This window comes from Eurypyga helias, unplaced genomic scaffold (assembly GCF_000690775.1).
Source record: "Eurypyga helias isolate BGI_N326 unplaced genomic scaffold, ASM69077v1 scaffold1498, whole genome shotgun sequence".
Classification (NCBI taxonomy): domain Eukaryota; kingdom Metazoa; phylum Chordata; class Aves; order Eurypygiformes; family Eurypygidae; genus Eurypyga; species Eurypyga helias.
In genome coordinates, this window is record NW_010267346.1 from 13458 (window position 1) to 37870 (window position 24413).

The 24413-nt window shown below is 47.1% G+C and overlaps 1 protein-coding gene across 1 annotated transcript in view; it reads right to left on the reverse strand.

The window, feature by feature from the left end:
* Positions 1-24413, reverse strand: part of TTC28 (tetratricopeptide repeat domain 28) — a gene marked incomplete at its 5' end in the record, with an annotated part of 66743 nt that overhangs the window by 5354 nt on the left and 36976 nt on the right. The window contains 9 exon segments of the mRNA XM_010157363.1: positions 944-1020; positions 1463-1694; positions 2621-2745; positions 4484-5204; positions 6328-6507; positions 10052-10196; positions 16790-16930; positions 21673-21838; positions 23850-24068. Of these exon segments, the coding sequence (XP_010155665.1) occupies positions 944-1020; positions 1463-1694; positions 2621-2745; positions 4484-5204; positions 6328-6507; positions 10052-10196; positions 16790-16930; positions 21673-21838; positions 23850-24068 (2006 nt within the window).

Genomic DNA, 24413 nt, shown 5'->3' on the forward strand with positions numbered 1-24413 from the left:
AAAAAAAGCCATTAGAAATACCCCATGTGCTACTGTAGATGACAAACCCTTGCCTGGAAGCAGACTCCGTCTGACGGACTGACAAAGCAGGCTTCTTAGTGGGTAACAGCACGGGGTTCTTCTTCTGCATTTGTGCAGAGACTCGACATGGCAGAAAGAAGGGGAGCCCTCTGAAGCTACACAGAGATAATCCCAGCTACCCGCCACGGTACTTCTCTAGAACACTTCTGCATGGGGAAGGAGAAAAGCAAGTGAGCTACATGCCCATTCACTGTGTGCAGGGTGGAAAATGGTCAAGATAAACCTCATCAGAGGAGCAATCAGGACAGTAAGAAACACGTGATGGAAAGCCAGCTAGGCTGGTGGCACAGGGAATAGTTAGGTTAGGCTAGGCATGCTAGAAAGACAGGGGAAAGGGAGGAATGTGAAGGAGACTGGGGGGAGCAGGGAGGAGCCCCATTGCCACAGGTGGCACTGCCCTTCCCTGACAGAGCGTGAGCCTTGCAGCAGAGCTGGGCACAGGCTGAGTATGCTTTGTGGCAGACTGTGCATTGTCCAGAGGCAGCTATAGCTTGGGACTTTGGTAATTACAGTGGACAGAAACCAGCCAACACGGGCCCTAGACAGGATGGCCAAATAGCAATTGGTGGTTCTGCCGCTCATTTCCCACACTTTGCTTTCCCCTCACTGCAGTGGGTATCATGTTTTCACTTCTGTCACTGAACGGGGAGATGCAAGGCCAGGAAGCCCAGTAACATACCTGCGTTTTTCTCTTCTGGACACACACTTTCATTCACACAAACAGGCAAGTTTAGAATTTCAACTCTCAGGTCTCCTAGCAAGCTCTGGGTAGATAAACCAGGGCATAAACCATTCTGTGCATTTCTGAAACCTGGGAAGTACCATTTGGAAACTGGTACTGGATGAAAACCTCCCAACTCACCCTGTTGATAAGCTGTTCTCCTGTTTCTGAAGCCGTGATAAGTTTACAAAGTGCCTGAAGTGCAGGGTTAGGCAAACCTGAAAAACATCAGCAGAAACAGGGATTTTTCAGTACCTGTTTTTTGACTCCCAGAAATCTAACAACCTGAACAGAACACAAACTCAGCTAATTCTTAAAACCTCTCCCCCACATCAATGAACAGTTCTGGAAGCAGCAGCAATTTCCAGAAAGCCAAAGGTTTTCCCACTTTGCACCTGATTATACCTTTTGTGACAGAGAGCTGGGAGAAAGTCACATCATGCTTCCCAGATACTGGACCCAGTTGTAAATGATTCCTATCTACCACAAAATTTTCAGTAAACATTTACTTCTAGAACTTCTACCTGTAATAGGTAATCCTATTAGGGACTACCTAATAATCCCACTGAGGTAGAACAATGCCGTTTTACGGGCATCTGAGAAAGGCAGGGAAAGGTGGATGTCTGCTGGGACAGAGCCCATAGCTGACCTACTTCTTACCTAGGAGGGACTGTATGGTGGTGCTGCACTGCTGTAGCCGGTCACCAGGGTCAGAGGTCGGGAAGAACACTGCTGCCGGGAGGCCACTGGCTGGAGGGTCCAACCGAAATCCTACCGCAGTGAGTAGTGCCTGCCAGCCTGGAATGCCACCAACTTTATTCTCCACGCTTTGTTGGGAGGTATACATGGAGTTGTGCTGCCCATTCTGGATTCGCTGCAATGATTTCTCCACCTTTGAGGAAAACACGGCATTAGCTTATTTTCTAACAGATTTTTACCAACTGTTTCTTTTTACACAGGGAAGAGGCACGAACATCAAGCTGAGAGACAGCAAACCCAGTGTTGCACCTGGCCCATCTCACATAGAAGGATGTTAGCACCCTTGAAAACAGAGGCTCCAGTAACCCAGCACTCACAGTGATGAGTGTAAAGATTCTCTGGGATGCTGGGGAAAGTAATGCCACGGAAAACCAAGATCCAGTTTGATTGTGATAGTTTCCTATGAGCCTGGTGGTTGCATTACTTCCCCAAAGACGACTCATGTTCATGTTCCAGTCTCTCACATACGCTGCTTATTACCAGACAAGAGTCTGCAGCTCTATGGTAAACAGTAGAGAGATGTGTGTCCATAAAACCCAGCAACTGGGATGACTAGCAATATTCACAGGTTTCTGTCATCCTATGGATACTCCACATCCCTGTGGGACCACAAAGACACATTGGAAAGAAAAGTATTAAAAGTTACGAGAAAATATTCTAACTATCTAACAGTTTGGCTTCAGTTCTGCTGCTCCCCACAGCAGGAAAACGGTGTCTCTCACCTTCCAGGTATGCAAAGAGGCTGCGGTCACTGTGCTTTGCATCTCCATGACTGCTCATAGCTCTTTTCTTACAGAAACAATTAACCCCAACGATTATCTCATTTTTAAAGCAGAGACCCAATTCAACAGTTAATGCAAACCAGCTAGGTCTGGGGAGGATTCTGTCACAATACAATGCAAGACTTGGCTTACTTTGCCTCTTCATTACACATCAGGACGTTTCTCTCCCCGTTTATCATCACAGATGCATACCCACAGGTAACATCATCTCACAACGACGCGGCTGCAATGCCCCGCACGGTGCCTGCTGGGTGCAGTAGTGTTTCCTTTCTCTTACCAGATGGAGCAGGACACGCAGAGCATCTCGTGCCCTTTCAGGGTGCTGCAGAATCTCAGTCAGGGCCTGTCCTACTAGCGAAGAAGGGCTGTTCAGCTTCATATCACTCCCAATAAGCATGAAGCCTGCAGGATTCAGAGTAAGAGACACTCAACCTCCTTTTGTTACAGAAAACGTTCAAAACAGCAGCAGACATCCTTTGCCCTCTCCAACTAATGGAATGATGGTTTACTGCACCCTGCAGTGATATTGTTTTCCCAGAGCTGCTGCCCAGTCTCACAGACTGAACTTCCAGAAAGCTTCTAGATGCTTCTTACTGTCCTCCTGTATTAAATCAATAGTGTTTTCCTGTTCAAGCAAGTGGAAAAACACCATATTGCAGCTGAACTTGTCCTAGCATGCTTCATGTCTCCTTTACAGCAGTGGAAATCAATAGATGCTAAACAGTGCTCACAGAAACAGAACTCAGAAAACTGAGAGCCTTTCCTGTCTCAGTCAGAGGCCTTGTCTTGGCTTATGCACCATCCAAAGGCTAAATTCTACAAATGTCAGCACAAGGAGCTTCGCCTGCCCCTTCCCATCTGTTGCAACGAGGCGTGCGGCTGCCCGACCTGGTGCTCTATCCGAGACTCACCATCAAGAGTCAAAGGTGAAAGTCAGGGATTGTGTATCATGAATCTGCTTACAGACACCACCGAAGGGGCAGTACTCAGACAGCCTCAGCAGCCAGAAGCCTCTACCTGGGGGTGATGCCAGGCACCCACATCCACACTGATCCTGTTTAGCCTAGGAAGCACCCACTTTTCTCTCTTTTTTTTTTTTTTTTTTTAATGCTCTTCCCTTTGGCGACAGAAAAATCTTGGAAGGAGAATAAAATACAAACTGAACTGTGGACTGTAACCTAAACTCAGCTCTCACCTGGTATTGTCTGAATCACACCCTAATGCTGGACCCAATGTGCCTGAAATCACCGTCAGACTAACTCCAAGTGCTCATTTTAACAAGCTCTAGTGCGTTTCCCACTCCTCCAGCTACATACAGGTTACATCAGAGCCATACTCACAACAGCTTCCTGATCTAAAAACCAGGTACTGCTGCCTGTGCAAAACACATCCATTTGGGGAATGCCTGCAGCTTTCTAAAACCAGCACTTGTGCCAGAAAAAAAAATGCAACTTATTTGTAGATAACCCTGCAATGACACTGCTGAACTCTAAGACTGTCTCTCTGACTCTTACCTCACTGACCTAATTGAGAGGGAGCACGCACCAAGCACTCCAACACGGAGCTTACACTGCTGAGACATTTCCAGTGGAAGCCAGGGAAACCTTTCTCCTAAAAGGACCAAAGGACTAAGCCCTACAAGATTTATGTCACACAAATCCCAGCTACTGGTTGCTGCTGCAACTTCCAGAGGTTCTGCTCCTGCCTCTTTCACTAAATTCTCAGCGAGAAGGTTCTGTAGATTTGCTCCGGCTGACTCCATCCCAAGTACACAGGAAACCTGACTCTACAGATCTCAAACATAGGGAATGAGTTACTGTATGTATTGCGCGTTATTTCCTTCCAGTCATGAAACCAGTGCGATGAAACACGTGTCACCCCACAATTGCTTTAAGTTATACCAAATTCATAACCCATTTCCTACATACAGTGAAATACTGACGTTTTCCATGAAACTGACATTCAGCCACACTCAGTTGAATCAGGGTCTGAAACACAGGGGCTGAATTCTACGAGAGCACAGAGCACGTGCTGCTCCCAACTCCCTCCTAGCACCGCTCCCTGCTTAACTCAAACAATTGGGCATAAGAGCGCTTCCTAGAAACTTTGACCTGTTTGTCAAAAAGTAGATTCTTCCTACCTGCCCAGTTGGATGGATGGGAGAACTGCTTGCTGCTCTGTACAGTTTTCATCGCTTCTCCAAGGGCTGCACTGGCTTTCATCCCATTTAAGAGGGAGGAATAGAAGGCATGCACAAACATTTTGGAAGCAGCCACAGGGACAGGCCAGAGTGACACTAGGACACACTGAGCCCCAGCAGCCAGGAATGCTCTTGTCAAGCCAATGACTCCATCAGCAGTGACTTTGCTGTTGGATTCTTGGTAAGAGCCAAGAACCACTAATTTGACAGGAAGCCGCAGATCCAGGACATCAGCTGCTGTAAGCAGAAACTCCTGAAGAGGAGGGCAGTCTGAGATGCTCTCCACATCACTGGCATCATCCTGCATCCGAAGGGATTCTGGGATTGTGTAGGGGTTCCCAAAAGAACTCTTGCTGCTGGCTGGATTGCTGTCAGTGTTGGGTGTCAGGACCAAAGCAGCCAGTTTCCAGGAGACATGGGTTGCAAAATGGACACATTCTGCCTGAGTGAGGGCACTCATGACCCTCTCTTTTGTTGCTGCACTGCCAACTAAGGGCTGGCAGCTGAGTAACTCAGATACCATATATGCTTCCTCTTCTGCAGAGGGCATAGGTCCCCATAGCCACCTGTCCATAACTGCTGAAGGGAGCTTGGGATTTCCTATGACAGCTGCCATTGAGGTAGAACTGGAGTAAGCAGGAGTATTCTTCCTCGCATGGGACTACAGAGAGAAAAAGAAAGAGAAAATGGGGTTCAAAGATCTCTTTGTTATGGTGCTGGTAATAGAACATCCTGTCTCTTTGTCTCTAAACAGAAGTCTGGTTGTCATAATAACAAAAAACCCCTTTGTGTTTCCTCAGTTTCTTCCATTTCACTCTTTCAAGGAACATCTCCACTGGAGTCCAGTCAGGATTTCTCTCCCCACATCTTGAGTGAACAGACAGATAAGAATAGAAAGCCAGAGACTTAACCCAGATCCCTTTGAGGGCTGTAGCAGAGCTAAAATCATAAAGATCCCAGCTTGCTACCTTACGGGAAGACTACTTGTACTCACTCCCTGACTGGTTTCTCGCAGCTGTATTTCAAGGATCAGTGTCACCACTGCCAGCGTCATGCTGCTGCATGCAATGCGTTACTGGGGCCTGACACTGAACAGAAAGCCCTAATTCCGACAGCAGTAAATGCTGACAAGGTTCAGACCCTTCAGACCAAGGTTCAGCTGTTCCGGTGACTGTCTTTAACCCAGTGCAAGCCAAGACACGCAGCAGAACACTGCTCAGCAAGGGCAGATGTCACTTAGGGCATTCTCCCTGGAGACCTGGGCCTTAGAAATGCTGATGCCAAACATGAGCATGAAGATCCTCCTGGAGGATTTGCCTGTGGTCTTTGCTTTGCCTTACAGCTTCAGTGTCAGGAGACAGTAGTGACCTTGTCCACACAGAAAGCTAAACTGTAGGTAAACATACCAGACACGTGCCAGGACAGTCAGCTTGCCAAGGAAGCTCAGTACAGATCACAAAAACCTACATTTCTGCAGTCCACCACATAGTTCCACAACCCAGGACATGCTATCCTTTACCCAAGAATATCCAAATGACCTATTCTCCTTGTCCTTCCTGGCACACCTGAGGCTGTGATTTTGTGCTGCAGGAACTACATCAGAATCTATTTCACAGCTGTGGTGCTCAGCAGAACTGGGAGTGCCTCGGGAGGGTGGTACATTTGTGATTTCTATTTTGGTGTCTGGCATAACGGGACAAAGATGCTGCTTTTCTAGGATGTATAGGAACCTGCACCCCACAGGAGAGCTTGTATGAGAGAAGTTTTATAAGGCAATGTCAGACCTTGGAGCTGGGATTCAGCGACTGGATGGATGGCACTGCAATGAGGCTGAAGCGTTCATAGAGGTACTCATTGGAAGAACTGCCCTTCAGGAGAGCAAAAGGAATGAGGTACAGTTCTCCCTCCAGAACCAGTATCAGCTGGCGGTGGCGGCCAACAGGCCCACTGGAATGCATCAAACCCTGAAAAGATAAGAGAGAGAATGAATTTGGCCCTTTCACTCCATCAATGTCCCAGCCTGCACTTCCCAAGCCTGAGGCTCCAGTCTGACCCCACATCAGGTTTGGAAGTACCCACATCAGAATCACGCTCGGTGCGAACACAGGATACGGTGACAGATGAACACACATTGGCACTGCACAGATCTGTACAGCTGGACTGTTGCCCACCTGGGCATAAACAATCTCACTGAGATGAGGGAGCCTTGAGCACACCAACACGCTGTACACATCTTGGTCGTCACACCCACCCTTCCCACAGCACAGCAACTCTTTCCGCTCTGTCGTAAAATCTTTGTTATCCCACCCACCTACATCTTGTCAATATTACCATCACCTTATCCTTTGAAAGAGAATATTCCTCTGATACTGAATTTCAAAATAGCAGTTTCCTAGGGAAGAGCAAACAAGCTACAGATTGTGCCTATGACCTGCGCTTCAAGACACTTGATGCTGTGATCAACCCAGAGTCAAACAGTCTAAACAGAAAGCATCTGTTTGGAAGTGATGGATGGATGGATGTGGAAGTGAGGCAGAGATTAATAAATAGGGAACACGCAGCTGGGAATGTGGGAGCTGCTCCTGGTCCCACGTAACTGTGGGAATTCCACTGTTATTTATCTAGTATATTGTAAAAATAATGATCACCCCAGGAAAGAAACTTCAAAGCACTGAAATTTGCTCCAGCTTACACATTTGCAGCAGACAAAAAGCTAAAGGACCCTCACGCAAAACGGCAGCAAATTTCTAAGCAATTCTACACCTTTAAGCTGGAGCAGCAGCCGCAGCTTGGTCTACCACATAAACCGTTCATCTGAAGATGATGTGCTCAGCACAAGCTTGGATCAGACCAAATCCTCCACCTGACACAGTTCTGGAGATAACCAGTTCAACTGGCACGGCTCTGTTTCCGTCTAGACTGCTTGATGTTCCCAAAGGCAGCGTAACTTTGCAGTGTTCACTGCAGGATGGAGACAAGGATTTAGTATACAGGACTAGTTCCTTGTCTCTGGATCCTCAATTCTTTTGAGAATTTTCATTTAAGCCATTTTAATTGCCATCATATGTAGCAAACATCTGTTTTGACAGGAGAAAAACAGCTACCCAGGCTGCTCAGCAAATGAAGACAGAACTGCCTGACGCCATTCCAGCTGGATTTCTGAACTAGCTTCCAATGCCTCCAAACGTTACCTCTTTGTGGTACAAATTCTGGGGCTTCAAACAGAACAGCAGTAAAAGAAATTTATGTGTCGAACACATGGCTTACATTTCATAAATATTAACCCCCAAAACCTCTGAGGTGCTAGATAGATACATTCTTCTTGGAAGAAATAACATCCATGTCCTACCTCTTTTCTGTTACTTACTAAACATTACTCCCTGTAACACCCCTGCTTTAGAGCACACTTATTTCAGTTGAGTCCACGTTTAATGTGAGAGAAGAATCTTCTTTCACTGCCAACAGTAAACTAACTACTGCTATGAAGGGTCTAATGGAAACAAAGACTTTTGAAACAAGAGGGGTGCAAAAGCAATGTCAGAAAATCCGGACATGTCGGATAATCAGACAGCACAACAGAAAAGAAAGGGATGTTGTGCATTTTGAGGGTGAATATTACTACTTGTGTGAAGTTTTACACAAAAAGCTCAAACAAATGCACATTGGTCCTAACACACAATTCTTCCTCTCCACCTTGCTCAGGGTCTGTCTGGAGCAGACTTCCAGACTGCACCGTGATGCACTGACAGCTGACGATTAATTTGAGATACGCTGACCCCATCCCACTAGCAGTCAAAGAATAACACGAATTTGCAGTCAGTCTCAAGCTTTAGTTTTCAGGCAGCCGCAAAGATGAATGAACATTGCTAAAGAAAGAGAAAAATCAGTCCGTCGGTCTCTTCCAAAGGGAGTCTGGAGCGAGTCAGGAACACCAAAAAACAGGTCAGCTATGAAGGAGAATGTCAAACAGTAGAAAGTTGAAGGGAGACAGTGAGGTGCTTTTAAAGGCTTTTTGCTGTTTGAAGTGGGAACAAAACTGCTGAAGGATAAGAAAATCTTCATTTAAAAGAAGTTAAAAATAGTTGCTGACCTCTTGCTGTGTCTCCTCTCCTCCCAGCTCTGGAGCTCAGCCTGCCCCAGACTGCAGACGGAGATGCAGGGCAGTCGCTGACAGGCAGCAGAGTCGGGAAACTTCCTGTGAACCACTCCACTCCCTCCCAACATGCTGTTTACAACACCAGCAGCCCCAAGGGAAGCCTCCCCGGCACTCACTGCCTGGGGTGAACCAGCATGCGGGCTCTGCAGCTAAATTTACCAGCCTCCATGCTGCAGAGCCCAAGTTGACAAGCAGCAGCTTCCCACCAAGGCAGCTGCTGCTTCCCAATGCTTTGAGGTTTTTTTTTTTTCTGTTTGTTGTTGTTTTTTTTTAAATACATATTCCATTACTGCTCCAGGAGCTTTAGCTGTCAGCAACACAATCGGATCATCTGTGCCATAGTGACATGTGCCCAGCAAAATTCTTAATTTATACATAAAACCCCTAGAGTTTAATATTTTTCTTCCTCACGACGGCTGTATGTGCGTTACACAAACAGTAATAAAACTATGAGGATCATTTATGCTTCCTGTGTCTCCAAGAATTAATTTTAGGGTGAGTTCTAATAAAAAATCATCAGTGAGAAAAAGGAGAAAAGTATGAACTGCCAAACACAGGCTCTACTTCACAGCAACAATACCAGCTACACTGGTGATTTGTCATGACGGGGAAACCCCTCTGGCCCATCGCTCACGGGGAGCGTGGCTGTGCAGGGTTAGGCCAGCTGCTGGCTTGGACGAGTCCCTCACTCACATCTAGTATCCCTATAAGTGAAAATTTCCGTCACAATGGGACTACCAAGCCACACACAAGACCTGAACTGAATCTTCTTAGAAAGCAGACCCTGCACCTGCTAATTCTGCATTCTCTGAAAGCCCTGCCAAGCCCCAAAGAACCTTACTGGAGCCAACTTTGGGCCTCAGACACCCAAGCCTGCCAAGCAGTGCCCAAACACAGTGTGTCCTCACCGTATCCATCTCCTTGCAAAAGCACCAACCCTTGGGATGGAGAGAGAGCAGGGCCCAGCCTGTCTGGCTGCTGCTGACCACCCAGCATGGCAGGGACGGGGTGGTCCAGTGCTGCTGCCGGGCTCCCAGTACTGCTTTTTCTATCCCCTGACCTGCGTCCCTAGACAGAACTGCTGAGTGTGTCCATCAGTATTAGTGAATTAAGGATACAGTTCCTGCTTAGGTTCATTAAAAACGTTACACTTTGGCAGCTGACTGGAATTGGTATCAACAGCAACATCCCCGGTTTCCACCTCCCAACACACCCAGTCTCACCATCAGGAAAGACCCAGTGACAATCCCCACGCTTCAGATACGATCCCCAAGCTGCCTATTCCTGCTTTCCCACACTGACAGGGGATTTTGGTAAACGAATCTCTACATTTGTCCGTGCCAAAGGCTTACTCCTTCCATAGGTCCTATCAGTAAGTCGTAGAGTGCACGGAGTGGGGGTTTGGTGAAGGAAGTCTGCCTCCTTGGAAGAGATGATGTTCCGTCCTTAACAGGAGACATGGTGCTGCTGAACAGACTGGTCATGCTCTGACAGCTCCTGTGGGCAAAAGGCAAGTGAGAGGTTAGTTGCAGAAATCGGAGACCACTACAGGTTGCCCTGACTTCACTACAGGAACTGCCTGTCCATCCAGGACTACTGCCTGTCCATCCAGAGAACACTGTGTTACACGGACGATGAGCCAGTGCCTGTCCATCCAGAGAACACTGTGAGATGCTTCATAGCAGGGCTTTCTTCTCCCATTCAGCTTCTCGCCACAATGAACAATGACATTAGAGGCAGAACAAACCAGCTGCAGACAGCACATTACACTGCTATGAGGTTTCTCTACAAACTCAGGCGCCTGAAGTGCTGTTCACCGTTTTTCTGCACACGTACGCATAGCGGGTGTCTGCAGGCAAACATGAGACCCATAAACAACCGACTACAATCACAGGAAGATTTCCTCTTGGGTTTTGCACCAACAAATCTAGCGTGGTTCCAAAAGAAAATGTGACAACAGGCAAACAACAAGACATAAAGATTTACGCCTGCACTTGCTGCCACTCCTCTGAATGGCTCCATGAGGTCAGATGTGAGAGCTGACCTTGAGCCCATTTCTGGCATCCCCACAGCCAGAGCTCTGCATGTGCTCTCCTGGCCATCACCAGCCACCGAACACGGTCACTCTGAGGAGACGGAGATGGCGTGGCTACAAAAAGTTATTGCCCTCTTGAGGAAATGATGTTGCCCCGTTCTGGTCTCACTAATCCAGCAGCTGTGCTCCCCAGAAAGGTTATCCTTGGCTTGGTGCCATGAACAACCATTTTATGAGAAAAGGATAACTTTCCAGAAAGTTTTAACAGGTGGGTCTTAAAGAAGAGGCAGGGAGGGAAATAAGACATTGAACAGTAACGGTAGTGCAAGGTCTGCAGTATAATCAGAGTCACCACTGAGGCTGTCCAACAATGAACACAACAATCTCAGGCATAAAAGGCCACCCAGGAGGCAACGCATGCCCCATTGTCCTCAAGGTGCCAAACACATTCAAGGGGGGTTCCATGAAATCCTAGTCCCGATCATACTCTGATGCTGCTGCGCAGAGAAAGCCTCCTTCCATTCCTGGTCTCTATTAAGCACAGCGCTGTTTTGGCTCTCAGACACCTTCCAATTCTACGTGGCTTTGCCAGTTTACACAACAGGAAAGCAGCTATAGTATCCTGATTCATGACCAAACTCACACGCTTTATCAGGACACTAGTCTATAAAGTCCTGTTTTTTTAAGAATGTTTACTCTGAAGAAATGCCTTGTCTGCTCCTTATTTTTACCTCTTGCCTGGATGAATTCTTGGCTATTAATAGAAAAAAGAAATAAAAGCAAACCGTATTTGCACATCCAGGAAATCAAAAGAAAATTCAGCATGCAAGAGATATGTTAATCAATGAGATTATCAATATTAACGGTTGAGTGTGTATTTGCTTTAGTCCAAGCACAACAGCCCTGACCTTCCCAAGATGCAGCTGTTTGCCAGAAGGTGGCACTCGCCAGCTTCACCGTCTGTATTAAGCGATTTTTAACACACTAATTTATTGCAGGGAATAGGGGCTTGATTACTCTAATCAGCAGAGCCTCCTTCATCTTGGTTTCACAGCCAAGCAGCTCTAGATTTATCCCTTCATCACTCGGATTGCTTTTTATTAGCAGAAAACCAAGGGAGTATCATAAATCTTTCACATCTCTTGCCTGTGTGTTTGTGTACACAAAGGAGAGTGAGAAAATCCATAGCAGGAAGATGGACAGAGATCTTTTGCAGCAGGCAGAGCAGACCCGGAGCCCTGGCCAGCACACTCCCTTTCCTCCCAAAGAGTGTAAACAAATGGCTTTCCAGGTGGCTTGTCCAGCATCTGAGTCCAGGTGATTTCAATGTGACAAAAGGGAGACTTTTGAACCTTTTGGCCAAATGCCCTTCCTATAGAGCACCAGGTGCTGGCTTCTGAGATGCTGCACCAATCACGTCTACCTTGCTCATACAATGTAGAGGGGTTGCCTGATCTCTGGAACAGTAAAATCTCTCATTTGTAAGCCTCTGCACAGATTCTGCAGTGCTGCTTATTTATAACCCTTTGTGTAAGGCAGCCTGACCTGCAGCAAGCAGAGGAAACGGCACAAACTGGGACTGCCTGCATATATCAGCGTTAACTCTGCTTCCGCCCTTTGTCTTGGAGAGGCAAGAACAAAGCAATGATTCCATGACAGCCTCAGAGAAAGGGGGAGAAAGCCCATGCCATGCAAGCCTTGAGCTCACGCTGATTAGGCTACCACCAGCCTCACAGGGCCTGGTTTTGCTTGTCGAGGATGAATGTGGCTGGCCCAAAGAGGAAGGAGTGCTTCATACCAGAATCAGCAGAGAGCTGCTCTTGCTCTGGCACTTATTAGGACTCTGGACAAGTCAAATACTAGTCATGACCAAGCACAGCCATTCCGGAGGGGTGGGAGTCAGCCTGACTGCCACAGTGGTCTGACAGCCTCAGGACAATGGCTATCCATCAGGCCTGTCATTCTGCAAACCTTCCTCAAAGGGACTCTTCCTAGAGATGCAGTCCCCTACCCACAATCACGGCCTTGACACACTCACAATAGCAAGCTGTGGGAAGCTCCAGAAAACATTCAGATATGAGCTCCCTCTGGATGCTTTCACGGATCCACAATTATCTCCAGAACCCACCAGTGGTTGCACAAAACCCACAGACCACCCAGCAGTCTCTGCTTGTGTGGTCTGTACTCGGGCAGTGATGGTGCTGCATTCTGCATGGTAGAGCACCAGACAGACTAGAGATTCTCCTCTCCAGCCACTGCTTTCCTATCCGCCTTCCAAAGCCCTTGCTTTGTCCTGGGCCAGCCAGCATCCCTGGTACGCACTCATCCCTCCGAATGAGCCCCTGCCCCCCCGCTCTGCTCCTGCGCCTGGCTCCTGGCTCCCCATCCCTAGGGAGCAGCTGGTCCTCGCTGTGTGATGAGAGAAGCAGTCGACAGGGCCAAAATCAAAACCAAGGCAGGGTCCTACACCAAGAGGAGAGGGGAGAGATGCTCAGATACCATGTGATGGTCACCAGGGTGAAACCCTGAGCAAAAAAGAGATTAAACACTATCTTGGTGACAGCCACATTTTTACTGCTGCTGATGCTCCATGCAACTTGTAACTACCTTCTACTAGATTCCTCTGGCTGGGTCACCAGGATGAAACCCTGAGCAAAAAAGAGGTTAAACAGTATCTTGGCGACAGCCACATTTTTACTGCTGATGATGCTCCATGCAACTTGTAACCACCTTCTACTAGATTCCTCTGGCTGGATTCAGAGATTTTACTCTTACTGGGGCACTGAGCTTGCTCTGGAAATCTCCAATTGTACTTGTAGGACTGGCCATGGACCCTGGGCATGCCGACGCTGATGGAGAAAAACCAGCTCTTTGCAGTTGTAGGGGAGCTGAGAGACAGCAATGGCCTGGGCAGAAGTGAATCCGCATCTCAAGTTATATTGCTCCTTACCTCCCAGTTTGCCCTCCACAAATTCTCACCATGCTGCATTGCAAAAACTGCCCTCAAGGAAGTATATTTCACCCTTTGTGCCGCGTCAGGGCTGATTCTCCTGTTTTCTGCAGGTACTTGGAAGGAGGACAATATGTATCGCCACGATGGCAGAGAGGCCAAAGACAAGGTGTGGGAGCTGCATTCAGGTACAGGCAGTGATCAAGCCCCTTGCTGGAGTAGATGATAACTAGCCGGGAGGAAATCAGATTTTAATCTGGAAACCCAACAAAAGTTTAAGAGCCCTAAGGGGCAGAGAAAACAGATGCTGCCTAAAACTATCTGGGACTATCTATGGGGCTGTATCTCCTCCAAAGTCCATTTCTTCTCAGAAGTTCCTTAAGTTAACTGCCAAACTCCCACATTTTTGTCTTTCTAAGCAGAACTGCCAAAAAATCATACTATTTTCTGCTTAAAAGCCAGGTTACCTGATGACAGCAGCCAGAGGACACCCGTCCCAAATCAAGAGCTTCCTTTCAGCCACCCGCTTGTCGCCAGACATGGAGACTGGATGGCTCCAAACAGTCCCAGCATCTCCAAGGCCTCACTTTCTAACATAGGACCTTAACAGCATGTGCAATTCCTGTGCGTGAGGGAACTTGCACTGGCCCCAAGCCATGCAAACTCCCATGAGGATCTCCAACATTCAAGCGCAAGATGTGAACACGCATTCAGGCCCCACATGAGGAATGCAGGGCCTGCCTTGGCAGTAGGGAAGACATGCTCTGATTCTCAGCTCCAAGCAGGCCCTACTTCTCTTCGTCCCCTGCAGTGCAGAAGCCAAAGCAAACAGACACCATACCTTCTCTGCTCATGAGCCACAATTTTACCATCCTCTGAAGCAGCAACGATCCACTCAGCACTGACCTCCAGCTACATGAACTCACCCCAGTTCTAGCTGGCAGAAGAGCCATTGCACCGAGGTGGTGAGCTGGAGTCTGGAGCTGCAAGATCGCAGCTTGTGCTGTAGCTAACCATTCAATTCTGCTGCTTAACCAAAGTCCAAGAGCTCACAGTTCCTTGTTAGAGCTCTGTATCAGTGCACAGAAATGCTGCCTGATCCCGTTTTGTTTCTTAATCTGCTCTTTTCCATGCAGATTTTCATCTGCTTCCTTCCTGAAGCTTCAGGGCTCTTTTGCAATGTCTCCTTGTCCCAGGCTTAGTGTGCTGCATGCTGTGAGCCACAGCAACCCTCTACACAGCTTAATTATAAAGAGCCACACAGTATAAAGGCCAGCTAATGCTTTCTACAGTGCCTTTCTAGACTCTGTAGCCTCCGGTTTCATCACCTATGGGACTGGAACAGATGTTATATACGGGAGGTATTTAAAGGCTTGGGCACAACCACAGCATCTACCCTGAATCCAAGGCTCAGCAAGCCAGGTGCAGAACAGACGTGGCAGTGTCACCTCTGCCACTAGAACCCCCTGGTATGCCCCCATCGATGGGCAAAACGTGGGTAGGCAGGCCATCCAGCACTGTTTTTCTTGTTCTCTTCATCTCAGTGCTCATGGCAAGAACAAAGACACATCTGCTTCTAGTGCATCTCTTGATGCGCTCCTGAGTGTGCTTTTAATTAGGTGCACAAGCTGCCCCACCTCTGAGCTGCTCCTAAAAGCTGCGAACTAGTTACCTGCCAAGGCACCTGAGGTAAGCTCCTGGATATGGGTTCAAAGGAAGGCACTTGGCTCCTATGGAGCAGAAAGACATAGATGCTGCATGGTTGGGCGCTGCAGTGCTCCTGAGGATCAGCATTCCCTGGAGCAGAACAGGATCATATTTTCCCCCGGTAACCAGCGGGGCATTCTCCTGTCCTTCTAAGCCTGATGAACTAGCAAAACATCTCAGCAATTCTGAGGATCTGCCTGTTTGATCCAAAACTAGCAAGCACTCATAGCTCATCAACAATGCAGCAGCTTGAACAGATACGCTGTAGATCCTGGAAAGAAAAAGAGGCCAGTTGTTGGTGCCAACAGGCAGCTCCCAGTTTCACGGGGATGCTGTTACAGCTCACAAGCTCCAGTGATGGCTCACAACACTGCAGGCTGATTGCATTTTATTTTCCAGCTGAGAAAGGCCTGGGCTATCCTGTGTTCACAATCCATGCTGGAGCTCAGCTCTAGCCAGAAACCCTGGGTTGCATAGCCCCTCTCCATCAGGAGAGTGGTAACACTGGAAAAATTCTGCCTTCAGTTTTTGTTTCAAATGCTTGCCCTAAGCAGCACAGCAATGTGAAAGTCTAACACCTGAGCAAGCTCTAAGAGACAGCAAATGAGTGGAGACTGCACAGCTAGAGCACTGTCCTGGAACTCTGGAAATGCAGCATATTCCCAGGTAATTAGCACAACAGTGAAGATCAACAGAAACAAGCATTTCTATAGTAAGTGCGCAGCAGGACAGCAGGGACAAACCAGAGTTCCTCTGCAATTGTTCAGACAGTCAAAACCAGCGCTTGGCTGGGAGAAGAGCAAATGAGAAATGGCTGCCCCTCAGGACAGAGTTACCAGTTAACAATTGCTGACAAGCCCTTGCTGGCTATCACCTTAAGCTACCAAATTCACCCAGAAACCCAATGAAGATGCCACCCCCTACATCTCCCAAAACAAGCTACTGAGTTCTGAAATACATAGTCCTAAGTAGGTCTCCGTCTGCGCCTGGGGTCCTCCTTCCCACAAGAGGCACAATGATGCTTTCAGTCCCTGTCCTGTCTCCTTCCTACTGAAAACTGCTGTTTCTAAAGAAAAAAGCAACAGGACCGCATGCCCTTCCAGGACCGATGGGTCCCTCTGCTCAGAGCAGGAGAGTGCTGCACAGTACTAAATAGGGACCTTTTTCCTAAGAAAGATGCTTAACATTCCCGATACATCCATGCTGTGAAGAATGGATGGCTACTGCAACCGTGGAGGACAGTACATCTGCTGCTCTGTGACCCCACAGCTTGGGGCAACAGGCAAACCACGAGCAATGGCATCAGCTGCACCCTAAACCTGCAATTTAGAGAGAAGCCCACCACAAAGACATCCCAGTCTGCTTCCTGATCCCCACCGCACAGTGCTGTATTCTCACCTGTTCAAGAGGTTGTTCCTGCTGCCCATCCTCAGGAAGCCAGTCGGATCAGACATTGAGTTCAGTTTGTTATTCATCTCCTCAAACTGTTGGTCCATGATATCCCCAGCTTCACTCTCAGTCTCACTGCTGGCACAGGCTCTGCAGGGGGAACAGCAGGGTGGAGGAGTCATTGATGCCAGACAGAGCAACAGCTTTGTGACAAATGCTCAGCCAGCTTGAGAGAAAACATTTTTCAACCTCAATCAAATGCTGAACTCAAATTTTCCCTGGATTGCATCAAGGCATCAAGAGAGTAACAACCCCATCCCCTCCTCCTGCCCCGGGCATTCTTACGGGTTTATTGTTGCCTACACTGATGGAAATACAGGACCCGAATTCCCAGGCACCGCAGGTATGGACTTTTGAAGCTGTAGCACAACACAGAAATGCTGAGATCTGCAGAAAACACCAACTCAGCCCTTGATTTGCCTAAGAACATGTGTCAGTGCGTCCTTTTCAGCTTTCCAAGCTCTGTATGCTTCCTTCACTGGCAAAGCACAACTTAACAAAGGGAGCTGAGTTGCTGCTGGTGTTACACAAACAGGGAACACACGAAATAAAAAATGTCCTCTATCTCACCTGACCTCACCTGATCACGTCCAAAATCTGTTACAGATACTGCCAGTATTTCAGTAATGCTTACAAGGTGTGCATTAGCCAGGCTGCATCCCTAAATCCTCATCTCACTGGATGGCTAAAGCTTGTCTGACCCCAATGGCAATAATAAATGCCCGGTGACCTTCCAAAGGATCTCCAGTGTCATGCTCAGATAAACAGGATCAAACACCATGTTCACCAGAAGTTTTCAGAATAATAGCATAGATTTTTTCAAATTGTTTTGTATCTTCTATCATCATTTACAGATCATCTGTGTTGTGGTTACAGAAGTGTTTATAGACAGCAGTAGAACCAGAAAGGGAAACTTGTGCAGCTACCCCTAGGGAACAAAATCCCTCAGGAGAGAAATTACCCCGCAGACCACACGCCTTTATCTCCCAGCTGCAAAACCACATGGATCACTCTGACATCGCTTCCTTCCTTGGATACTAGGGCAGTGAAGCAGAGAAGTTTTCTTTTAGATACACACTGACCATCTCAACGTAGACATCTTTTTCACCTCTTTCTGACTGAATTTCACCTCTGGTCTGGGAGACCAATGTATGGCTCATTTTACATTTTTCAGGTTTGGGGAGATGTTTATTTTCCTCCTTCTTTGCAACCTGGCCAGGTCAAATGTGGCCACAAATCTTCTTTTATTCTACTGTCCATATCTCCTAAGAAAAGGCCATGGGTTATGGACTGAGAAGCCTTAGCACTCTGAAGCAGTCTCTCAAAACTTTGGTCTGTCTTCAGTTTCCCACTGCATGAAGACTCTGGGCCTGTACAATTTGGTTAGCTCTTACAGGATTAAGTTAATTTTAATGATGTCAAACAATCTCAAGGGATTTCAGAAACCCTCAAGTAATTTATGTAGCAGGTGACTGGCAGGTTTTAGGGAGGATTTCCACTAAAAGATGGAAAAAAAGCATCTTGTGTTCTTTAGGAGACTGACACAACAGCCATCCTGTTAAAACAAAACCCAAAAAAATCTACTCATCCCAAAACACACCAAAAAAATCCCGAGATCTCCTCAAGCTGGCAGTGGTCTGGACAAGCTCTTTTCTGGTAGTACAGGTGACGAACTTCTCTATCCATGTTGGATATAATGCCAGTAAATAGTGCTCAGCCCTGAAGGCATTATGCAAATACAGACAATTATTGGGAAATGAATTCCATTCATAAATTGATATAAATGTTTAGCCAGCTGCCAAGAATCTTCCAAGCAGTGCACACATACACAGATCCTTGATTTTTTTTTTTAGTCTTTTTTTTAATTGTAATGAGCTTTCTTGGCTAACAACTCTGAGCTGAAATCATGCTCGACCCAGCCAGTCTCATTCTGCAGATTTTTTCCCTGACAGTTTTAAAAGCGTCACAATTCTTTTATCTCAGATGTTCCTGGACAAGCAGGAATAATGGCTGCTTTTCAGCACTGTGTACGCTTCAATGGGAACACATTATTTCAAACTTTCTGCTGTTTAAGCCCTTGTGCCGTATTTAAGCCTGGAAACGCAGCCGTGTTCCCCACGCACAGCCCGCAGATACCCAGCGCTCCCCTTATGACACAACCCCGGCTCTTCCCGAGGAACCACAGGAGAGGTGAACACATACACACACACACAGAGCCATTTGCCACTCTGTGTCACAGCAGCACCAGTCCTATCCCCATACCCAAACCAGAGAGGCCTCAAAGCCTTCACGGTCCTGCCAGAGACGTGGGTTTTCAAGGGAAACGCTTCCAGCCCAAGAGCAGAACGGACAGCCCCATGCCAGAGGACTCGAGCTGTCCTCCTGACAGAGGGTAGGCCAGAGAGGCAATGCCATTTCCCTGCTGTGACCGCCCCAGCTCACGTCTCCAGCAGTGGCCTAAGGCTGGAGAGCCGCTGTCTCTCGGAGAAGCTGGACAAGAGCAGCAAGGCCTGGCCAGGCCCTGAAGGCTGCACACAAAGTGCGCAGCACCGACTCCTGACTCACACCCCAGTGCTCATACTAAACAGCTTGGCAGCGGCTCTTTGAAACAATTCTTCCAGCTGGCCCAGGCTCAGAATCAGGCTCCAGGAGCAGGAGGCCGGGCTGGGGACCCCAGCATGTGCATTCCCCAGACTAGCAATGCCAGAGCACTGAGAAGCAAAGATAAGCTTGGCACTGTGCACCACTGATTTATTAGACAGAGACACCTTCGCTCAAACCTTCACAAATCCAGTATTTTTCCTGGTACAAAGAGGGGGGGGGGAAATCTTAGGGAGAGCTTTCTCTTCGGTTCCCTAAAAAAACAAGGAGAATGTGTCACCACAACTTGAGTTCAACCTGCTTTGTGAACCTTTCAGGACACATTCAGCACCCCAGCAGAGACACACATTCTTTAATTTACTTTGCAACTGGTGAAAATGGCAAAAGCAATCTACCAGGCCTGAGTCCAGAACCTCTGATGGCTTCCAACTCCCCTCCAGCATCCGACGCTCCCGTGAGGAAGAAAGCACGGAGGGACTCACTGTCTGCGGCCAGCACACATGTCCACAGCCCTCTTGGAGCTTCAAACCCAGCAAGCTGACGGCAACCAATTTCGTTATGGCTACTGGGGACACAACAGAACCCAGTGTCATGTTCCCTCTGCCCCAAGGGGAGAATTAATTTTGTCTGTAGGAGACTGGAGCAAGCCCTGGGGAAAGCAACTAGGAAATCTGGTACCATTCTGCAGAGCTAAAACACCTAAAGGGAGTTCAGGCCTGGCGTTATGTCCTTATTTCAATCTGACGGAAGATTCCCACCCTGTCAGATTAAGGTGTGGGCATCAAGGGGACTAAGCCGAGGACACAGCTGGTGTGGGGACTATGAAGCACAGCTTGGTTTTACTGCTGCTTTCTGCATAACAGTGCTCCAACTCACTCCACCTAGGCATCAGCTATTAGAAAAGATGAACAAGGATTAATTAGGAGAGCTGAACAGCTTCCCAGCTGCCCACAGAACCCTGAGCACAAATTGATTTGAGGATCAATGCCATAATTTCCTCTGCCTTGGCCAACATCGCTACCTGGAACACCAGGTTTGGAAGTGCACTGCCTCTGCAGACTGCGGGTCATGCAAAGACTGATCTGCGGGGTGGTAGCCACTAGCACAGGCTGCCTACAGCTCCTGGGGGCTGGGGCAGCACAGTCAGTGCTTTCACCATCAAAACTAAGTGAGAAAAAGGATGTCTGTACCCACAGCCTTGGGCACTCGAGAGTTTCACTCACAAATCTCGATGCTGCAGGAAAACGCAATACAGCTTAAAAAAAAAGACTAAAACACAGTATAACCTAAAAGAGCCAGCATCTCCACTCACACCAGTTTTGGAGGCTGGTTAAAAAAAAAAAAAAAAAAAAAATCAGCCAACACATATATTTAAGTCCCATTTGCACTAGTAGTAAACTAGACCTGCAAACTGCCGGTGTGTCACTAACCCACCTGAAGTAAAGCAATTTATGACTATGCAGCAAGGTTCACGTACAACAGCCCCCTGAACTGTCACCACACCCTTTACACACTTCGTTCACAAAGAACACACCAGAACAGGGACATCCCCAACTCTGCTTTTCAGAGAGAAGCACTCCGAGAAAAAGTATCAGCACAGAAAATATATTCATACTCAAACCAAATACCATGAGAGATCATGAGATTGAGTATAAATCAGCAAAAAAAAAAAAACCCTTAAATTGTCATAAATCTACAGGATAAACAAAAACCGAGGAAAAATAGTTGTGGGACCTATGTGAGTAATGGATTGGGATAAGGTTCCTCCCTCTCTGCTGAAACTCATCAGATGGATTAATTCACTGTAAATTATTTACTCAGCTATAGCCACATGGGAACCTATTTGGAGCGGGGGTGGCATTCCTACGGTATTTGCAGTTTTTCATAAGTAAACCTTTGAAAGGGAATTAATTACACTGGAAACTGTAAGTAGGATGGAATCTGTCCATCTACAGTTAGACATGGCACCTGCCTCCCCATCCAATCTATAGATTCATTACTCAGGCTATGGGATCAAACCTTATTTGCATATGCATATAGAGTTACTTGGCAGAAAACCAGCCATGAATACAAAATAAAGCAATATTTTGTTGCTGCAATGAAAATTTGGCCCTACTCTGACTCTCAGTCCTCAGACTTCTCAGCCCATTAGCTCACCCCAGACTGTTATAAACTGCTTTCAGGTGGGACAGCCCGAGCCAGGATGTTAGAGTCCCCCCAACCCAACTTACCGTGTGTAGTAGGAATCCACTCCCAGAGCCTCCCGCACACTGGAGATGTACTGTTCCAGCGCAGAGTTTGTTATTGTTTGCAGGGTCATGCTGTTGGCTTCGTGGAAGTCCCCGGCATTTTCTGTCAGGCTGTCACCCAGATAATACTCATGAAATTTCAGAATTCCTGCAAGGCACCAGAATCATGAGGTTATTTCTGCAGGGCAGGATTAGTGCTGCCAGCAACTCCCTAGGAAGGTGGCCCAGGCCCCAGCGTTTGGCATTTCCAGTATAACTGGGGCAAAGCATTCAGTGCCATGTCTCCACAGGGCTTTTCCAGCATTTCCTATTAGAGCCTTGCTTTTTAAAATCTGATTTTGCACTTTGCAGATGATGGCTCAAAGGTACAAAGGCAGAGCGGAGCTTTTATGAGATGCTCAGAATGCATTTGCTATTGCAGCACTCTCATATAAATTATAAAACAGATCTTGCATACAGGCACCTACCAAGGAAATTCGCATTTCAATAGACGCACATAAAAAATACCTATTAACAGCCTCTGATCACATAAATTGAACACACAAGCCTCAAATGCTGAACAAGAGTGGAGAACCTCCTCACATCACACCAAGATTTTTCATTTCACTCCTATGCATGAGAATATATTATATTCAAAGAAAGGAAAAGATGGATTAATGCATAGTAAAATATTAAAAGACAGCATTTCACAGTGGGTAAACCAGATAAAGGACACTCACTGTTTCGTTAAGAATTCAACAATTACTGCAGACAAAACCTTCTTCCACTCAGAGTAGCATATCCTTCCTGATATAATTAATTCTACAGCCTGTGATCAACAGTAAAAGGCTGCTCTGGGTGCCCCATTTGCCTTGACAGCATAAATTATTAAACCAGTTAAGAAGAGTGGAGGAATAAAGGATAAAACAGCTCCTTCTGCAGCAACAGCAGCAAAAACAGAATCAATGAAGAGGCTCTAAGGGTACCATGTCAGTGGGATAACGAGGAGCCTGGCCTGCCACTGAAACTACTCTCTCGGTGAGCACTAACGACACAAGCAGAGGTCACCGTGGGTGGGTTGGAGGCATTGCTGGAGAGCTCCTCAGCAATGCTGCTCAAGTGGAACTCTTGAAGCACCACAGTCCCTCTCCTCCCCAACACCTGACAGTGCCTTCAAGCAGGCAGTCACAAAGCCACGTACTTGAAGAGTGCAACCACTGGCAAAGAGCAGACTGGTCAGGAATCCTAGTGGTAAACCCTACGCTTCTGATCCGTATCATTTTAGTAAGCTCAGATTGATATGAATGCTACAGAATCAGTGATATTTTATTATGCAAACTACAGGCCTGAAGAGCCAATTAGTACCTGGTGCACAGGAGGACAACACCATCTTACACTCACATACATAATGTGGCAAAATGCCCCCAAAAGGCCTAACTTCCAATCACTGTCATCCCATCTGAAGTCAGGCACGTGTGAATGTTTGCTTCCCTTCTGAAGCATTTCTGATGCAATCTAAATATTGCTTTTTATCTCTTTAGCTTTGTCATGGTGAAGGGCTGCAATTATTAAATTATATCCAGAAAGGACTCATGAAAATTTCCAGTCATCGCCTTATTAGATAATGAACAACAGCTGTCTGCAAAAAGCAATCCTCTTCAAATTAATCCTCCTTGCTCCTCTGTGATAAGTGTTTCCACATTCATATGAGAAGAATTCAGAGGATCAGGCAGTTCAATGGCATATCAGGAAGTGAGGACGCCTTTCTGTTTTCTGCACTCCACTTCAGTGAATAAATGTCAAAAGCTTTTGTAAGGCTAAGGCACAGAAATATAATTAAAGTAGGGATTCTTATGCACAGAGGATTCTCACAGAGCCAACATACTTGGAATCTCATTACTGCTCTGCCCTGTGGGAAATATATACAGATTGGAGCTTGAAAAATGGAAATATTAAACACGTGAAACATTTCCATCTCCAGGTGAACATCAAAGCCCTGAATAAGCACTTCTCTGTCATTATTGCTGTGGTTATGCCATAGTTTTCAGTCTATTCGGCTTTAAGGTACTAGATGAAAGGATTCCCTCTTACATTCACTCTGGTCCCCAATTTATTTCTAGCTACAAATGGTACAATTCTCCCTTTGTAACACAGTCTCTTATCTCCAAAAAGGACCTCACCTGCCCCAGGAGCCAGCAGCCAGCTGTAAAGGTAACCTGCAGCCAGTGAGTAGTAGAGAACAAGTCCCCTCTGGCCATTCACTGTCTCCAGGACCTGGTCAATGGTCACTGGAGAATAGGGATCAGAGTCCTGCTGCCCAGTCTGACGTTCCACGAGCAGGTCAGCAAATGCCCTCGTTCGTCCTCGCTCTGCTACTGCCAATGCTTCATCATGGTGACCTGAAAAAAACAAAGCCATTTCTCAGACCTGACACCAACATGGTCTGCACATCATGTGCAGGAACAGGGACAGCTGCTATCCCAACCTGAACTAAAACCTGGGGAAGCAGGGTGACAGCACTTATTTCTGGAGTTTCTCTGTGCTGGAATACAGTCCCACAGGTCATCTTAGCTGCAGGCAATAACATGTTGCATAAGAAAATGAGCCACAGAAAGGCAAATAAAAGATACAAGAAAGAAGATCCAAAGGTGCCTGAAACCCAAAGGTCACCCTTATTTCTGTGCTGGCAGAGAAATGCTGTGCTGTGTCAAACAGATGAGGACTGAAGGATGTATCATGAACTG